Here is an 18,065-nt window from a genome sequence, read left to right as displayed (position 1 = left end):
AATTAGGAACAATCAATGTCACCACAAGACGACGAAGGGCGCGACCATCAACTGAAAGGGTATAGAACACACCTTGACCTTAGTGAGAGAAAAAAAGAGAGAGCAGTTCATACTCCCCAACAACATCATAATTTTTTAATCACCTCTTTCGCATAATTCAATATAAAATTTGATTTCAATTGTTCTCAATAGAAATCTTGTAAGCAATGCTTTTTCCCAATTGTTTAATCAACTGTGCGATCCGAGGGACTAAAAACTTGATTTGTTTCGTATAATCAAATGCGAATTTTTTAAGGAAAATTTAAAGAAAACGACGGTAATAAATTTATATATATGCCAATTGTAGAAATACAAATTAAAGACTTATTTAAAGCAATTAAAATGCTTATCACCTAATTTATTCCTCAGAATAAATCCACATTTACCAAAATTCGTACAAAAAGTGAAAGCTCAAAACAGCTATCAACAGATTTATTACCATGCCCATCATCTGTGTCTCTTTGAAAATTAGTGACGATTTATTTTTAAAATATGTTAAGCTAATAAATTTTTTTTAATTAATTTGTTTTTAGGTATTGATTGAGGATTTTCAAAGTCGATAGTTACTCTTTGTTTTGAGTAGTAAGCAACTCGACTGATTTGTCATGATGATTTGATTTATTTGATAAGAATATTTTTAAAATTTTTTAGCTGTTTTATGAATATTTTGATAATTTTATGAGTAAATATGAAAAACAGAAATCATTTAAATTCGTCACGATGACAATTACTTTCAGTTCAGTGTCATCATACTGACGTAGTCTTATTCTCTTACTTTCTCTCTCTGCCGCTCTTTCTGTCTCTATTCCTCGTAACTGACGTTTTTTGTATCAGACCTGTATGAACATACACAATAATACCATATTCATTGCACCCTTTTTTTTTGTCGTTGTTATTATCGTTGTTATTGTCGTTCGATTTGGCATTGTTGAAGGCCAAGTGTTGCTGCCATTAAACCATAAATTTTTATTTATTACGCACGATTTTTTGCTCTATATTTTGAAGAGAATTGGTTCGTTTTGCTAGGCAGTCGAGCCCTGACTGCATTATGATTATGTTTATTGGGCGAAACTGCAATCAGACGCTATTTTTATCGCACCATGTTCTCTCTGTACTATTAATATGTACATGAATATATAAAATAGAACTTCTAGTCGACAATTAAATATCCGTTTAGATAGTTTCAGCAGCAGCCGAATAAAATTAAAAATTTTCTTGTCTCAATTGCAACTTGAATTAGATAAAAATAATTATAAACAAAATAAATAAATGTTAAATCGTGTATTTCCTTGCCACCTATATAGTGTGTGGTATGATCCATTTATTTTTGTTAAATAAGTTGCATTTCAAATAAAGGAAAATCTTTGTCGAATTTTATCTACTTAAAAAAACACAATTAGATTGATTGCCTGATTAAGAATACTTTATAGGCTCTTTAAAGGTTTACACGAAATAATGATATGCTAGGGTATACCAACATTTCAATTGCTAGAGAAGCAAAATAAAAGAGAGGGAGCGTTATTGATAATGCCGACCAATTAAAACGAGGCAAATGGAATTTCTATTAATAGACGTATAGAGTTAAGAGATTGAAAGAGAGTAAAAAAGTACAATTAAAAATTTCTGTTTCAATTTCAAATTGAAAACATATTGAACCAAAAAGGCGATCGAGAACAAGTTGACGTTCCCTTTTCGCTTTTTGTTGTTTGCATATTGCTTTAATTTAATCGCTTCGCTTTATAAAATGTTTTTTTTTTCATTTTTTTTTTTTTCAACAAAAAGTTATTTTTAGTTGTACTTGTATGTATTTTTAAGTGGCCTTGAATCACAAAGCCGCCTGTTTTGCTGGCTGGAGCAGATCTTAGGGCCAAAAAGTCAACGTGACGACGTCGTGTTTTAATAATAAGTCGATCATACTAACTAGTTTTCGATTGTTGTTCAAGTTGTAGATGCTATACCAGATCTTAACTTCAAGTACAACCATTTTTCTAGTCTGCTTTAGGGCGTAGCTTGACTTTCAACTTCATTTGTAATTCTCAATTAGCTTAAGCATTCATTTGTTTAAAGGCTGTGCTGTTCTTTTGTTATTAATGGATTTGTTTACTTTGCTACTTAAAATGACATTTGCACTCTGTATTTCGAACTGAAGAGGGCTAAGAGAGATGTAATTGAGAATGTTCGATTATCAGTTGCCCGGTCGTTTCATAAAATATTTTCAAAGTATTAACAAGACTTATATACATTTTTGAAAACTGAACTAATTTTAAAAAACTTAACAAATAAGTTTAAGTGTTAAATATTGTTAAAAAAGTCAAATTATTTTAATTTATTATCAATTAAGTGGCTGCATATAAATTTAAACTACCTAATTAAGTAAGGCTTACGCTTATAGGGTATAATGAGAGTTGAATCTAAAGCTCAAATATCAACTGCTGCAGGGACTGAGAATGCATGCATTGGAAATGTTTTCTCTTTCAGCCGTGCAGCTCTCATCCAGACTGGGAGACAGACAGTCAGCCAGGCCAAAGATGCCGGGCAGCCAAAGTGTCGGGACGGACTGTAGCAACTCCCCTGCCGTCTATTTAATGCGACTGTTGGTGGCATCAAGTTGGCCACTTGGGTGAGACTGGGTGGCTGGTGGTCGGAGGCCTGGTGTTGGCTGCGGATGGTTTTAACTAGTTCCCAGGCAGGTTGCTGCCTCGTTGTCTGCCACTGCACGCAAAGTGGTTTAACTGGTATTATTATTAATATTAGTAATGCCAACTAGAGTGTCTAGCTATGCACATAAATATATAATGTGCATACATACATACATATATACAAATAGTCGTTTCGTTTAAGTCAAGTTTATTCTGTGGTTGACCTGCCAACGGCATTCCAAACTAAATCGAGCTAATTTCAAAACTCGTGCAATGCGGCGTATACGTAATAAATAAGTCTGCCTGTATTATTATCAACCTGCGTGAGTGTGTGTATGCGTGTGTATGTTAAATGTCAATATTACGATGTTTACCGTTAAATGATTATGTAAGGTGACAGTTCTTGCTGTTTACACGTGGCGTCGAACAACGAACAACAAACAACCGACGAAATGGGGTGAGAAATTAGAGGAATGAGAGAAACGTGAAGAATATGAGATAATTAAAAAGAGAACGTTGTCTATAATTAAAAGTTAGATTTCCTTAGTAAATATTGATAAAACGAGAAACTAAATTACAGAGCAGAGAAATTTAAAAACGAATATAAAAAGGAGGAAAAAGTTACTAGATTTGGTAAAGAATTTTATATTCCCTATTGAATAAAATAATTTTTTTAATATTGAAGCTATATTTTGATATTAATTATTTATAAGTATACCGTATAAAATAAATTAATTCTTTACTATTGAAAGTTATTCTTTTTTTTTTAATTCTTGTTGATTTTGGTCAAAACTGAAGATAATCTTATTAAGTATCTATCGGACTAAAAATCTTTTCTTATACATTTTGTAACCACTTTGATTCTTTCATATTTAATTCGTGTTTTTTTTTGGAAAAATTTTTTTTTTAAATATTAACTATTAAAACTTTGGGATTATACATGTAAGAAATATAACTTTTTATTTAGTGAAAAAATGTATTCCATGTATTAAAATTTATATATTCCATTTCAATCTATGTTTATAAAATACTTTCAGTTAAATAAATCCTTTGCTTTTTCCAAATAGTTACTATATCATTGCTTAATCAAGAATTTGTTGATGTTGCAATTCTCTCTAACTTTCTCTCTCATTCTCGGTTTGTCGCACTTTTTTTCTATTTGCTATGCGAATGGAATTGAATCTCTTGTGAATTTTTGTGATACACCGAGCAAAAGGCGGAAATTATATTTCCTGTTTGTTGTGCTCCATATGCGAGTTGCGAATGTCGAATCCTTTTGTGGGTGCTGGAAACATCCTAACAAGACTGATGGCCACTCTCGAAAGCGTTGGGGTTGGCGAGAGAAGGATCGAGGTGGTAAAAGGGGCAACTTGTCGCTCTGATGCCTTTTGGCGGCCGTTGTGTTGCACATGTGGCGCGCATACAAGTATTTCCCCATCCAGATCTATTTTTAGAAAATCCAGTTTTTTGGACACTAACTACAACAGCAACACAAAAAGAAACGACAGAGTTTTGCATGCTTTGAAATGGAGCCCAGTTTTAGTTTTAGTTTCAGTTGTTTTTTTGATTCATGCTTTTTCGGTTTTTTTGTTTAAAAATGCAACAAATTTTTTTGGACACGACCTCAAAGTGCAGACGCCATTCAGTCATGCAGTCAGTCATTCAGTCATTTAGTCAGTCACTCTATCAATCAGCTTGCAGAGCCCTTCACTTTCACAAAGAGCGACTGCTGGGCTAACACCGTCTGCCAGTTTGCCAGCTTGCCTGTTTTGGGCCAGGCTCAAAGACTCGTTGACTGAATGAACTGAATGACTCTTCGCTTCAGTCTCTGTCTCCGTTAAAATGCCAAAACGTCGCATCGTTGTCATGTGTCTCCTTTTACGGGGCGACACGCCGAGGCGCCAATCTCTGCCGCTGATGATGTTGATGCCTGAAGTTGAAGTTGCAACAGTTGTTGCTAAAGCTCTGCGGCGTGCCACAACGACGCCTTTTTATTGTTGTCGCTCGTTTTGAAAGTGAAATTTTGTTGCGTGCAACACATGTGTTGCACCCCTCCCTCTCCCCTTCCCCAACATCAGCCCACACAATCACACCCCTCTCCCTAACAAGTTACTCACTAACAGCCTTGGCATTGTACTCATATTGCTGAGTTGGTTTGTTGTCGCATCAGAATTTCGAGAACTTGTCAGCTGAGCAGACATAAAATGCTATAGAAAGTTATAGAATATCTTATAAGTTGTTTCGTACATTTGATTTTTAACATATGTTCACATTATTGAAATTTGCAAATAGAATCTTCTTTTTTATATTAACTGAAAATTTCTATCAAAAATTCTAGTTCTCTATTCTTAAATAAAATGTGCCGTAAACCAATTAGACATAGTGAACTCAGCAACTTCCCACACACTTTATAAATATTTACAATAACAACAAACTTTTATAAATATTCCCACAAATGTTTACAATATTCTAAAAATAGTTTGCCAAACAATTTTCGAAAATGCGTAAAAATGATGGAGAATATTTCTAAGATCTTTTCCTCATTACTAAGTAAAATTTCAAGACAATTTTTGGAAGAAAATATATTAATATGTATTGATGTTTATCATAGCTGAACAATGTTAAACTAAATTTTAGTGATAGTTAATAAAATATTAATATAATTTTTAGTTATTTGATTATTATAAAATTATTAATTGTTTTAAAATATCAGTTCTAATAAATAAAATAGAGCTTACTTAGAATAAGTAACTTCATTATTCTAACTAAAAGTTCTTCACTAATTTTGGGAGACACCAAACTCTACTTAAGATTTGCGCACTTCAATCTTGCTCTTTATCAATTCCATTCGGTTGTGCTTCATTTGGTTTTGTAAAGAATAAAAATCTGCCTGCCTCACACCTCTTCTGTTCTTCGTCTGTTAACAATATTCTAATCAACAGATTGTGCAAATGGAGAACGGAGATTGGGTAAAAAAAAGGTGGAGGATTCGGATTGAGTAATATTTGTCGATTGCATCATGAACAGTGAATTCCAGAAAGGGCAAAGGCGGTTTGAGGCACCGACACATTTGCAACAGCTGAACAGTTCGTTTGCCTTGTAATTTGATGTGAATGCTGTTTGGAATAGCCTGCCAACCGTTGAGGCATTATGCTAAATGGACATTGTACGACGCGCAAAGTCTCCCTCCTTTTCTCCGTTGACCTGTGTCACTCAACTCGTCCTAACGCGTGTCACATTCTTTTCTGCATTCTCAATATCCTTGAGTGTATGTAGGTTATATTCCAAGTCGTTTGTCGTTTGTCATTGCCAGTGCCAGTTGACATCAAGAAGACCCTACGTGTATTTCTTTAGGCAAATTTCTAGCAGTTAGTTATGGTAGGAGAGTTGTCCTAACTATACTTTAGTCTTTGGTTTCAATCAACAAATCGCCTTGCAAATCACACTCTTGGGTTCGATAATCCCATCAAGTGGTTTCGCATTTTCCACATTTTGCAACATTACCCAAATGGCCTATGAACCCTTTCATTTCTGTGGGGCCTGCTAATGTTGACAGCGTTTTATAACTGGCTGTGTGGGCATGGCTGTGTGCTGATAGTCGTCTACTTGTTGATGATTGATGGCATTCAATGTATGTCCTCAACTCAACCTTTTCAGACATCCAGTCACTTATGTGGGCGTTTTAAAGACATTGAAACCCTGGAAATTTCCAATCACTTTACATGTGTTAAGGGTAGAGGATATTAAAGTTCACTCATCTTTAACCTACATTCTAAAAAGGTTTTTTGGGAATTAAAATCACAAACTTGATCTTTTGTACGCTTTAAGTTAAGTATATTTGCGGGTTAAAAGAGTCATTATACAGATATTACATTTTTTCATTAGAAAAATATAAAAGCTAATTCTTTGAAGTTTATAAAAATTTCATTCAAACGCGATTTTTTCTATACGCATTGAATTAAAGTAAGTGGCATAATTGGCAGTCAAGCAAATTTTTAAAAATATTAAAAAAAATATATGTTAATAATATACGTTTATAATTTATCGATCATTTTATAAATAAAGTATCGATATGAAGTTTTTGCTTAATTGAGGCAAGTTTAAAGGCGGAAGTGGTATTTCAACGTAGAGCTTTAGCTATTGTAGGGCCTTAAAGCAAACACCTAGATAAATTTAGTATTTGTATAAATGTATAGATGTGTGTGTGCGTGTTTGTGTGTGCATACGTATGCATATTAATGACTGATCGGGCAGACTGACAACCCGGCAGTCGACAGTTGAATTTGTCGCGTCGCGTCGTCTTACGCAGCATTTAGACATGTACAGTGGTACACGTATTTGTAGTTGTAGTTGTAGTTGTAGTTGTATGTCCGCCCACTGTCCGGTTGTTTTAGCCTGTCTGCTTGTGTGTTTTATCATGTTTGTTTGTAATAATATGTAATGTCGTGTTAGTTTATCCAATGGCGTGCCGTCGTGTCTATTTTTAGAGCACAAGCTTTATTTTTAGACTACCAGCAAAATAAAAAACTACAACTTCAGCTTTAACTGCACAGCGTAAAAGCAAAGCAATAACAAAAAAAAAAAAAAAAAAACAAAAGGCAAACGTCTCAATGCATTTGCAACTTGTTGCGCCAAGCAAGAGCAGCACAAAGATAAAGAGAGTGTGTAAGGGTAAAAGACGTGGGGTTGGGGGGGAGAGAGAGTGGTCACTGCACGTTGTGGGTACGTGATGTTTTTGTTGGTTAAGTTACACAACTTCAAGTCTCCGATCGCTCTCTCTCTCTCTCTCTCTCTCTCTCTGTCTTCTCTCTCTCTTAATCTGCTCTCTGCAGTCATTGCCTGCTATTTGCGCTCTGTGTGCATTTGCATTTGCATTTGTATTTGCATTTGTATTTGTATTTGTATTTGATTTCGTTAAACGTTTTATCACGTCGTCGTTGTTGTCGTTAGGCTTAAAGTTTATTTTGTAGTTGTTTTGCTGCTACCTCGTCGTCGCCTCCTCCTCCTCCTCCTTCTTCTTCTTCTTCGTCGTCTACTATTTCTTGTTTTTGCTCGATTTGCTTTTCTCTCATATTTTCTTTGAATTGTGAATTCTATTTTTAGATACATTGGTCTCCGTTTGGCGCGTATTCCGCTCTCTGTTTACATTAAAAATATTCAAATTGTTGTCACGTACCAAGTTCTTAATAGGTTACGTTATGTGTTTATTTAACTCATTTTGATTAGCTTTTTGAGAAAAGCACAACAAAAGACACGCTTACAGATTGCTACTGCTGTTGTTTTTGTTGTTGCTCGACAACTACATGTAATAAAGATCCGTTACAAAGTACGTATTTGAACGTATCCTTTAGATATTTTCTTAAGTAAAATGAGAAATCCTAGGAACATTTGTTTGTATTCGTTTAAGAAAGTAATTACAATTTCAAAGCAGCTGGCATATATGTAATTGACAAATTCTACGAATAGTTCTATTATTTTCAGTAAACAGACGGCCTTTAAAACGCCATAGCTTCATCAGTTTCGTAAGAAACGTAGTTTTTATCATCATTTGAATTTTAGCTTAATCATTTTAAGTTTTTGAGAATTAAAAAAAATTTTAAGCACAAATAAAACTATTTGGTTAAAGTACTGAGAAAAGCACGAGAAACTCAAAAAATCGTTACAATAATAATATGATTAAATAGACATTATTATGAAAAACGTATATAGTATAAGAATTTTTATTAAGTAATTCAAATAAACGGAAATATAAAACTTAACCGTTGGAAAACAGCTGGCATATATTAATAAATACTAAAAATAGTTGCATAATTCGCAGTAAACAAACTGTATTTCTAGACTTTTAAAAGCCACAGCTTTGTGAAAACTGTACGGAATTTTGCTTTGAACATGAGTTAATATTTTGTTGTTGCATGGAAAATATTATTTTTTTTTCCAAATTTTTTAAACATTTCTCTAATAAAAGTTGGTTTACTTTCAATCTTACAAAAAACATCCAATATTTCTTAATTTCTAAAAACGAGACGCCGTAAAAAGTAAATTTGTTGTGTTAAGTTAAAAATTCCTTTCCTTATTTGTACAATCTTTAAGATACCGAGAAATAAAATAATACTCTTCATTAAGGATAATCTTTGAATTTACAACATGGTTTTGTAATTTACTATTTTTTTTGATTACTCACAAAATAATGATTTATTAACAACTTAATCATTATTTTTGAGAAAAAAATCAAGAATAATGATTATACATAATTATAAATTAACATTATTTTGTAAGTTAAACAATAAACATTAAAAAATCATTGATGTAATTTTTAAAGATTACAGTACCTGCAAAACTGTTGGTTTTCTTAAATAGAAACAATGATTAATTCGGTCTAGTTTGCTATTAAGTATTTATTAGTTTGGACTTTTTGAATTTGGTTGTTTGTATTTGCTTCGCGCCTTTCAACTTTTAACTTTGTTACCCAATAGATTGTTAAATACTAAATTGGAAAACTCATTATCTATGAAGTGCCTGCTGATGGTATTCAGGATCGGTATTATGTTTGGCTTAACTAATGTAACTTGTGTGACTTTTTGATATCATTCGCAACTTTTTTGATCGCAGGCGGTATTCGCTTAGCCACGCCCGGCTGTGAGCTAAGGAACGATATCTCAAATAGGGCCGGACGACTTGAGTAGACATTGTGGAGCATGCTGATAAACCAAAAGAGTAAATCATCCATATTCTGTATGGTGCATTGGGCAAATACGGCGCCGGCATCTCGGCCATGTTGATGGGAATCGAAGAGGGCAACAATTGAGGCACGAAAGTCAAAGGTCATCATTACCGTGCGACTGTCCGCAATGATGGCCGCAAATAGATGCGACGTCATATCCCGCCCACTTGTCGTACCCGCCTGCTGAAAGACCTGCAATGTTATCTGAAAGATTCGAGAGAGCTGCATGGCAACGTTGCGATTGTACATGGGATTACTGGGATCGGCCTCCATATGGGTGTAGAACCACTCCTCCAGCCGAAAGTTCATCTTGTGCTGTGAACGTATCGCCGATATTGCATCTGGTATATTTAAATTCAGATTTCTAGCCAACGGCGTATGTGCTGTGATGACATTATGATAGACATTATTGCCATCGTTCATAGCATTGCCAAATAGTTCCCAGCCGCGTGGTGGCAACTCTGCCACCCGATGATAGAACCTCTCCGCCTTGGCTACCTTATCGGCGAGTATCAATGAGATCAGAGTACAGGAATTGGTTCCACTCTGTTGGTATTCGCCAAAACGTGACTGACAAAAGTCGCGTGGGAACCACCAGATGTTCAGGTTGTCGATCTGCTCATGTATGGCCATCCTTGAATCGGGGGTACTGCGCTCGAAACGGTTGCTAAAGTCTGTGCATCATTGCATAGAATATGATGATGAAATGGATGGGAATAGTGATAAGATGTGGGTTAGGATAAGAGGATTCCTTGGGATTTACCGTGCGCTGTCCCTTTTGTTTCGTACTTGCTGCTGTTACATAATTCACGCAAAGTCACCTTCGTACACACTGCACTGCAAGAGCGAGCTTCTTAGTTGCTTCTTTTTTTTTGGTTAGCTAAACATTGAATTTTGGTTGTCTTTTGCCGGAGGAGTGTTGAAACGTAAACGATAAATTTTGATAAGAAAACAACAAAATAAAAGGATTCCTAACAAACAACAAACATGATGTGTGAGACTAGACAGAAAACTGAATGTATGACTGAAATCAATTGAAATTTACCTCAGCCTACAAAGTTTTCAAAAATATCTTACTTGCTTTTCATTTCACTGTTTTAATTTGTTATTTCATAGTACTACATTTTTAGGAACTCTTTCAGTGATTTTGTAACTCGAATGGTTCGAGTAATTGTTATTGAGTTATTCATGAACTTCATTTCATTCATCGTCATTGTCGCTTGGCTCGTTTAACCCTGCGTATACGTATTTTGTTAGATCTGGCATCGCATCGTTTAAGCATTTCGCATTTCGCCAAGTGTCAAATAGCTGCGCAAATATTTATTACAGATTGGCAAACGAAATGGCGCCCAAAAGTTGATTCCCCGTCCCCCATTGACTCTTCTCTTCGCTTCCATCATTCCATTGTGGCTGGTTCTAATTTTAAATTGCAACATTGGCAAAACAAATAATAGAATAACAAACGATTGCGAAACGTGAAGTGTGTCGGAAATGCTAATTTGTATCGTTTGGGTGGGGTGCTTAGACATACACAGAGATGCAGATGAAGAGAGCAAGAAAAGAGAAAAAGATTAGTAGGGAAATGGAAGAAGAATGTAAAGAAATACAAGCATATTGAATTAAGAACTTAATATACTTTCATTTCCTACATTCTAGTCTCTTTTATTTATTTACCTACTATTGTTTTCCCGATTTTTAACTCATTTGAATTAATATCATTTTGTATCATTCTCTTATTAATAATTATTCTTTATTATTGTAGACTACGCGTTTTTAGGTTTTCTTTTATTATATTTAACTCTTACTTATATGTACAAGTAATATGTTCATTAGTTCTCCTTAGTTCATTCTCAATGCCGTATTTTACTATATTTTATTTATTTCTACCTTACATTAGTGCACTGATAACAAATTGTGTTTTAGATATTTGTGTAAACTTTAAAATTTATATTCTATTATTATAGGATCATTTGCTTAAAATTATTTGTATTTTCATTAATAAATTAATATCTATCTTTTTATTTTTTTGCAGTTTTTCATTCTTGTTTGTTGCATTAATGTATTCCTAATGAATTCCCAACGAATCTCTCATAAAGAATATAAAATCAGGCACTTCATTTTACTCTCTGCAAATATTTATTGCACATTCTCATGTGAAATTTATTTCCATTCTCCTTTTTTTTTTAGTTTTTCCTTAATTGCATTCATTTTATGCTATTTGTGTAAAAATTTAAAATTTATATTCTTTTATTTGATTAAAATTTTTTGTGTATTTTCATAATTTTATCTTTTTTTTCATTGCAGTTTTTCATTCTTGCTTGTTGCATTAATGTATTCCTAATGAATTCCGAATGAATCTCTCATAAAGAATATAAAATCAGGCACTTCATTTAACTCTTTGCAAATATTTAATGCACATTCTCATGTGAATTTTATGTGCATTTCCCTTTTTTTTAGTTTTCACTTAATTGCATTCATTTTATGCTATTTGTTCACTAATACGTGTTTGTTTATCACATTAAATAATTAATTATCGCACGATTCATGCTGTAAGCAAACATTCCATAAGAATTTTTTAATGTTTGCCTTGACTCGAACATAAGCCAATTAACAAATGCCAAACATGACCGACAATTTGCAGTAGCAACGACAACAACAACAGGCAAATGGCGCCAACGGGATAATGCCACAAACGAAATTATATAATGACAAGATGAACAGAAGCATGCATAATAATTATAGTACATAAACAAACAATGCACACGTGTGCTGTGGGGTAAATGTGGAGTGTGGAAGTAGGGTGTGTGCTGATTATTAAAATGATGCTAGGAATACGCAAATAGAGCTTAAAAGCTATGCAAGACAATGAGAAACTGACCGTCAGGATATGCAAGGATAATAGCAGGCAGGCCCCTTGCACATGCCCACACACACATACACACACACATGTAAAGCTAGGAAAGTTTATTTACTTGACAAGCAAAGAAAGTGAAGAAGCTGCTGAAAGGATACGAAAGGAATTTAAGTCGACATGTGCTATATGTTTGTGTGTGTGGATGTGTGTGCGTGTGTCCAACTTTTGACATTTGCGAGTCAACTAGTTGGACAGACAAGCAGGATTTTGCAACTGATACTGACTACCAACAATCCGAAGGAATTTTATTTCTTTTCTTGTTTATATTCTCTGCCAGAGGGCATAATTAATATCTCACGAAATTTTTATTGCCTTAAAGAAGTCGTAACAATTTTGAATATTACAAAAAATTTCATGATTATTGTATTATTATCCTTTAAAACTTTTCGTTAAATCCTCTTAAAAAATATACTCCTAATATAGACGGTGGTCAGAACTCAATGTCATATAATAATATAATATTAAATTAGTAAAATGACTGCTTATACATTTATTTTATTAATTTTTTTATTTTATTTATTTATTTATGCACGACTAAAAGCAGTCGTCAAAGAAAAAACATAGTTGTCAATAAGTTAGGCCAAATTAAGTGTATTAAATCGTCGACGTGCCAAAGATTGCTATTCTTGTTTGTTTTCAAATGAACTGGAAGATGTTTCTTCCTGCGTGTTCCTGTGTGTGTCTGCGTATCTGTGTGTGTGTGCTTTTACTTTGTCAAACATGCAATTTCCTTATCGCTGCATTTTTTTTTTTTTTTAAATGTATGTTAAATATGCCAAAGAAAAAATGCATTGTCAGTTGCAATTGTTACACGAATGGTTTATTTATTTTTTGATTTAATTGAATTTGCATTCTTTCTTTGCAGAGTGTAAATCCGTTAGCACCCATAGGCGTCGCGCTGAACGGCCCCGGCCTAAGGGGCCATGACGCGTTGGCCCTTTAACTTACTACTATTGCTCTCGGTGGCAGTACGCGATTGTAGCAATCATACCATCCTCACAGTCGGCTATCTGACGGCCCTAACTGGCGATCTCAAGGACCGCCAGGGTCTGGCCATATCCGGTGCGCTGACAATGGCATTAAATGAGGTAAGCCAGCGATATATAATTCATATTAACGATTAAAGATTCTGGTTTAAAAAATGACAGAATTAAAAAATAAATTGTAAATAAAATAAAGACAACGAATAGTGATTGTGTGCATTAAAGCTTAGGCATATTTTTTTTTTTATTTCTTTATTTTTCTACAATTTTACCTGTTTTATGTTAAATTTTTGGTTTAATTGAACATGGTTATTATGACTAATTTAACATAACTTTTCCGGTTTTCACTTCCTATTTTCATCGGATTTAAAAAAAATTTAATTTTTCACAATGAATTTGGGCCAAACATTTTAAAATAATATTTTATCACTTAATTGGACTTAAATTTACCAACTCAAAATGAATTCAATACGCAAAATATTTTCAGATGGATAAAAGAACAGACTAAAGATTTTCACTTCCGACAAATCTTGCCGAAAGTGAAAACCGGAACAGTCCTGATATATTTCATATACTAATAATGCAATCCCTCTCATAGATCAACAAAGATCCGCATTTGTTGCCAAATGTAACGTTAGCACTGCGCTGGAATGATACCAAGGGTGATACGGTGCTGGCCACCAAGGCCATTACCGAGATGATATGCGATGGCATTGCAACCATATTTGGCCCGGAAGGACCATGTTATGTGGAAGCGATTGTCTCGCAGAGTCGCAACATTCCAATGATTTCCTATGTAAGTTTCTTACTAGAGTAAAGTATTATAAATGACTAATAATGTTCACTCTGTATATGTATTTTTATCTTTATATATTCCATTCACCACTGAAATACACTTGCATATAGAAATGCGCAGAAAATCGTGCATCCTCGATACCAACATTTGCACGCACCGAACCGCCCGATAAGCAGGTGAGTGAGAGGGATATGAATAGCTCGTAAATCATAAATATTAAGTTATTTTACAATGAAACATTTTGAATGGAATTCATTTTGTATTCATATTTGCAGGTTGTCAAGTCATTGATTGCATTGCTGCGATATTATGCATGGAATAAGTTCTCTATTCTCTACGAGGAGGTGTGGGGTACAGTTGCCGATCTACTCAAGGATCAGGCAATTAAAAAGAATATGACCATTAATCATAAACATCCGTTTATCGATGATTATGGCAAGTGCTGTGAACATAATTTGCCCTGCTGTCGTTCAGGCTATTGGTATCAGGTGAGTTTAATTTGAATTTATATTGTAAATCACAATATATATATAATTTTTTCTTACAGGTAGTCCAAAACACAATGAATCGTACACGTATCTATGTATTTCTCGGTTCGTCGAATAGTTTAACTGATTTCATGAGTTCCATGGAAACTGCTGGCTTATTTGCCCGTGGCGAATATATGGTCATCTATGTGGACATGATGGTATATTCGGAACGGTTAGTATTATAGTAATTAAGTAAGTGTTATAGATTATTCACAGTTGCCGTCTAACACCATGTCATACCATATTGTTAATGTTAACTAGCTGAATATGTCTCCTTAGAAGTTGTTTTATAATTTTAAAGTCCTATTCCAAAATTCAGTGTTTTAATATTGTACAATATTTAGTACCCTATTTAAAAACGATAATAAAGGAGTTAAGCTCAATTAAACTTTTTTTTTTTGTGATGATAAAAATAAATAAAATAAATAAATAAAATAATTTTAAAGTCCTATTCCAAAATTCAGTGTTTTAATATTGTACAATATTTAGTACCCTATTTAAAAACGATAATAAAGGAGTTAAGCTCAATTAAACTTTTTTTTTTTGTGATGATAGAAATAAATAACTCTACTAATATTCTGATTTTTCTTTTGTTTTTTTTTTTTTACATAAATACAGTATTTGTACATTTTTGAATATCGGTACAATTGTAACACAATTAAATTGTATCGCAATTAATTGAATTTCTTTCTGCTTAATCTTTACAGTGAGGCAAGTAAGTATTTGCGCAAAGTGGAACAAATCACTCGCATGACGAACTGCAAGAGTACCGAGAACTTTAATCAATTGGCGCGAAGTTTACTTGTTGTGGCATCCACACCGCCCACCAAAGGATACGAGAAATTTACGGCCCAAGTGCGAAACTACAGTTCGATGCCGCCGTTTAATTTCAAAGTGCCGCAGTTGTTCTCGGAGAGTAAATTTAGCAAGGTGACGATATTTTCCCGAATCGTGTCTATAACATCATTTCATCAATATATCGATTACAGTTCATATCGATCTATGCGGCTTATTTGTACGATTCCGTAAAGCTTTATGCCTGGGCACTGGATCAGATGCTGAGGATGGAGCAGCGTGTGTTGACCGATGAGGTCATCTCTGAGGTGGCCAGCAATGGAACGCGTGTTATCGATACCATCATCAAAAATCGTACTTATATGAGTGAGTAATCCACCTTAAAGATCTCAATCTCAATTTCAATGGTTCTTCTCTCATAAAAGGCGTCACCGGTTCCACAATTAAGATCGATCAATATGGCGATTCGGAGGGTAACTTTTCGGTGTTGGCATACAAGCCTCATAAATGGAATATAACCGAGAATATCCGATGTAATTATCATATGGTGCCTGTGGCGTATTTCCATCAAGGCGAAGAACTTCCAGTGAGTGAGTCGTCTTCTCTTTTTTTATTATTTATTCAATTTTGCATTCATTTGATTTTTGGCATTTAACTGATTATAGTTAACAATTTACTCACAGCTTGTTATCTCAATTGATTGCAGGAATATAAGCTCATCAATGGATCGATTGATTGGCCATCAGGTGGAGAGAAACCCACGGATGAGCCCATGTGCGGATTTGCCAATGAGCTGTGCCAAAAGGACGATACACATTATACATCCACCGTGGCGGCTGTGGTGTTGGGAGTATTATTATTTTGCTCGGGCGTCGTCACCATGTCCATCTATCGCAAATGGAAGATCGAGCTGGAAATCGAGGGTCTGCTGTGGAGAATTGAGATATGCGAAATCAAAGGATATTCCGGCAATGAGATTGTCTCATCCCCCAGCAAAGTAAGATCAAATAATACTGAACTGACGCATTTTAAGAAAAGTGGTCATCAAATATTTCGGTCTATAAACTGTCTGTTTAATATGTCTTTTTTATCTTCAGGTCAGTCTGATGAGCGCCCAGAGTTATGGCTCACGTTGGTCCCATCAGTTTGTGACGTCGACGGCGCGTCTGCGCGGTGCCGTTGTGCGGATCAAGGAGTTAAAATTCCCACGTAAGCGCGACATCTCGCGGGAGATTATGAAGGAGATGCGTCTGCTGCGTGAACTGCGCCATGATAACATCAATAGCTTCATTGGCGCCTGTGTGGAGCCCACACGCATATTGCTAGTCACCGATTATTGCGCCAAAGGCAGCCTCTACGATATCATCGAGAATGAGGACATCAAGTTGGACGACCTGTTCATAGCCTCACTCATAAATGATCTCATCAAGGTGCGCCAATATAATTCCATATATTATCTAATTCTTTTTAATTATTATAATAAAATGGAGGGTACATATTTTTGGAACCTGAAAGTGTGGTTTAAAAAATGTTATTATACGATTGATTTTATAAAACATTTAAAAACGAGCAGTTTATTTAATTTAACAATTTCTATTTTGCAAATAATATAATTTATAAAGCAATGTTGTTCTTTTAGGGCATGATGTACATACACAGCTCGCAGCTGATCTATCATGGCAATCTCAAATCCTCGAATTGTGTGGTCACCTCTCGCTGGATGCTGCAAGTCACCGACTTTGGTCTCCACGAGCTGCGACAGTGCGCCGAAAGCGAGTCCATTGGCGAGCATCAACATTATAGAAGTTAGTTGAGCCCTAAATCTATAGAGATGGGCATTTGAATTAATATTTTTCTTTATTTGTAGATCAGCTATGGCGAGCACCGGAACTGCTCCGGAATCATCATATGCACGGCAGTCAGAAGGGAGACGTTTATGCGTTTGCCATAATTATGTACGAGATATTTAGTCGTAAGGGTCCATTCGGACAAACCAACTATGAACCAAAGCAAATCGTGGACTTAGTTAAGCAGCTGCCAATTAAAGGCGAGGAGCCATTTCGGCCAGAGGTCGAATCGATAATAGAGGCCGAATCGTGTCCAGATTATGTGCTGGCCTGCATTAGGGATTGTTGGGCGGAACATCCCGACGATAGGCCCGAATTTGGTGCCATACGGTGAGTTCTATTTATTTATTATAAAAATCCACATTTCCTATCACTTTTTTGCCGTTAATTTTCACAGCAATCGCCTGAAGAAGATGAGAGGCGGCAAGACCAAAAACATCATGGATCAAATGATGGAAATGATGGAAAAATATGCCAACAATTTGGAGGATATTGTTACGGAGCGCACACGTTTGTTGTGCGAGGAGAAAATGAAAACGGAGGATTTGCTGCATCGCATGTTGCCACAATCGGTGGCAGAAAAGCTGACCATGGGGCAGGGCGTGGAGCCTGTATCCTATGATTTGGTAAGGGACAAAAGGGATTATAATTTGAGCTCTATATTGGTTTGTATTAAATTGAGCAACAGCTAATTAAAGCCGTTATAATATGGGGTCAATGACAATAATACATTTTTATTTTAATATTTTTATACCTTTTATAGTTAGAAAAATAATTTAACAAATTTTCATTTTCAAATCA

The 18,065-nt window shown here is 34.8% G+C and overlaps 2 protein-coding genes across 4 annotated transcripts in view; one reads left to right on the top strand and one right to left on the bottom strand.

The window, feature by feature from the left end:
* LOC117787579 (receptor-type guanylate cyclase Gyc76C-like) overlaps positions 1–18,065 on the top strand; it is a 45,585-nt gene that overhangs the window by 24,762 nt on the left and 2,758 nt on the right. For 2 of the 3 annotated variants that reach the window (XM_034626132.1, XM_034626131.1), the window contains exons 4-16: positions 13,179–13,401; positions 13,895–14,092; positions 14,203–14,268; positions 14,368–14,580; positions 14,640–14,794; positions 15,330–15,552; positions 15,612–15,783; positions 15,843–16,003; positions 16,124–16,414; positions 16,515–16,847; positions 17,057–17,222; positions 17,285–17,594; positions 17,662–17,890. In XM_034626132.1, the coding sequence (XP_034482023.1) occupies positions 13,237–13,401; positions 13,895–14,092; positions 14,203–14,268; positions 14,368–14,580; positions 14,640–14,794; positions 15,330–15,552; positions 15,612–15,783; positions 15,843–16,003; positions 16,124–16,414; positions 16,515–16,847; positions 17,057–17,222; positions 17,285–17,594; positions 17,662–17,890 (2,682 nt within the window). In that variant the 5' untranslated portion in view covers positions 13,179–13,236. Of the gene's footprint in view, positions 1–13,178; positions 13,402–13,894; positions 14,093–14,202; positions 14,269–14,367; positions 14,581–14,639; positions 14,795–15,329; positions 15,553–15,611; positions 15,784–15,842; positions 16,008–16,123; positions 16,415–16,514; positions 16,848–17,056; positions 17,223–17,284; positions 17,595–17,661; positions 17,891–18,065 lie in introns of those variants that run through there. The other variant, XM_034626133.1, reaches the window with a different exon arrangement.
* LOC117787596 lies at positions 9,049–10,450 on the bottom strand. Its single transcript, XM_034626162.1, has 2 exons — positions 10,163–10,450; positions 9,049–10,073 (listed from the first exon to the last, which is right to left on the bottom strand). The coding sequence occupies exon 2, from the start codon at positions 10,030–10,032 to the stop codon at positions 9,235–9,237; it is 798 nt and encodes a 265-aa protein (XP_034482053.1). The 5' UTR covers positions 10,033–10,073; positions 10,163–10,450; the 3' UTR covers positions 9,049–9,234.

This window comes from Drosophila innubila, assembly GCF_004354385.1.
Source record: "Drosophila innubila isolate TH190305 chromosome 3L unlocalized genomic scaffold, UK_Dinn_1.0 0_D_3L, whole genome shotgun sequence".
In the NCBI taxonomy this organism is placed as follows: domain Eukaryota; kingdom Metazoa; phylum Arthropoda; class Insecta; order Diptera; family Drosophilidae; genus Drosophila; species Drosophila innubila.
This window is presented reverse-complemented; position numbering and strand designations above follow the sequence as displayed.

Excerpts from the sequence above, each read along its gene's own strand:
- LOC117787596 (XM_034626162.1), bottom strand. The coding sequence starts at position 10,032 with ATGGCCATACATGAGCAGATCGACAACCTGAACATCTGGTGGTTCCCA.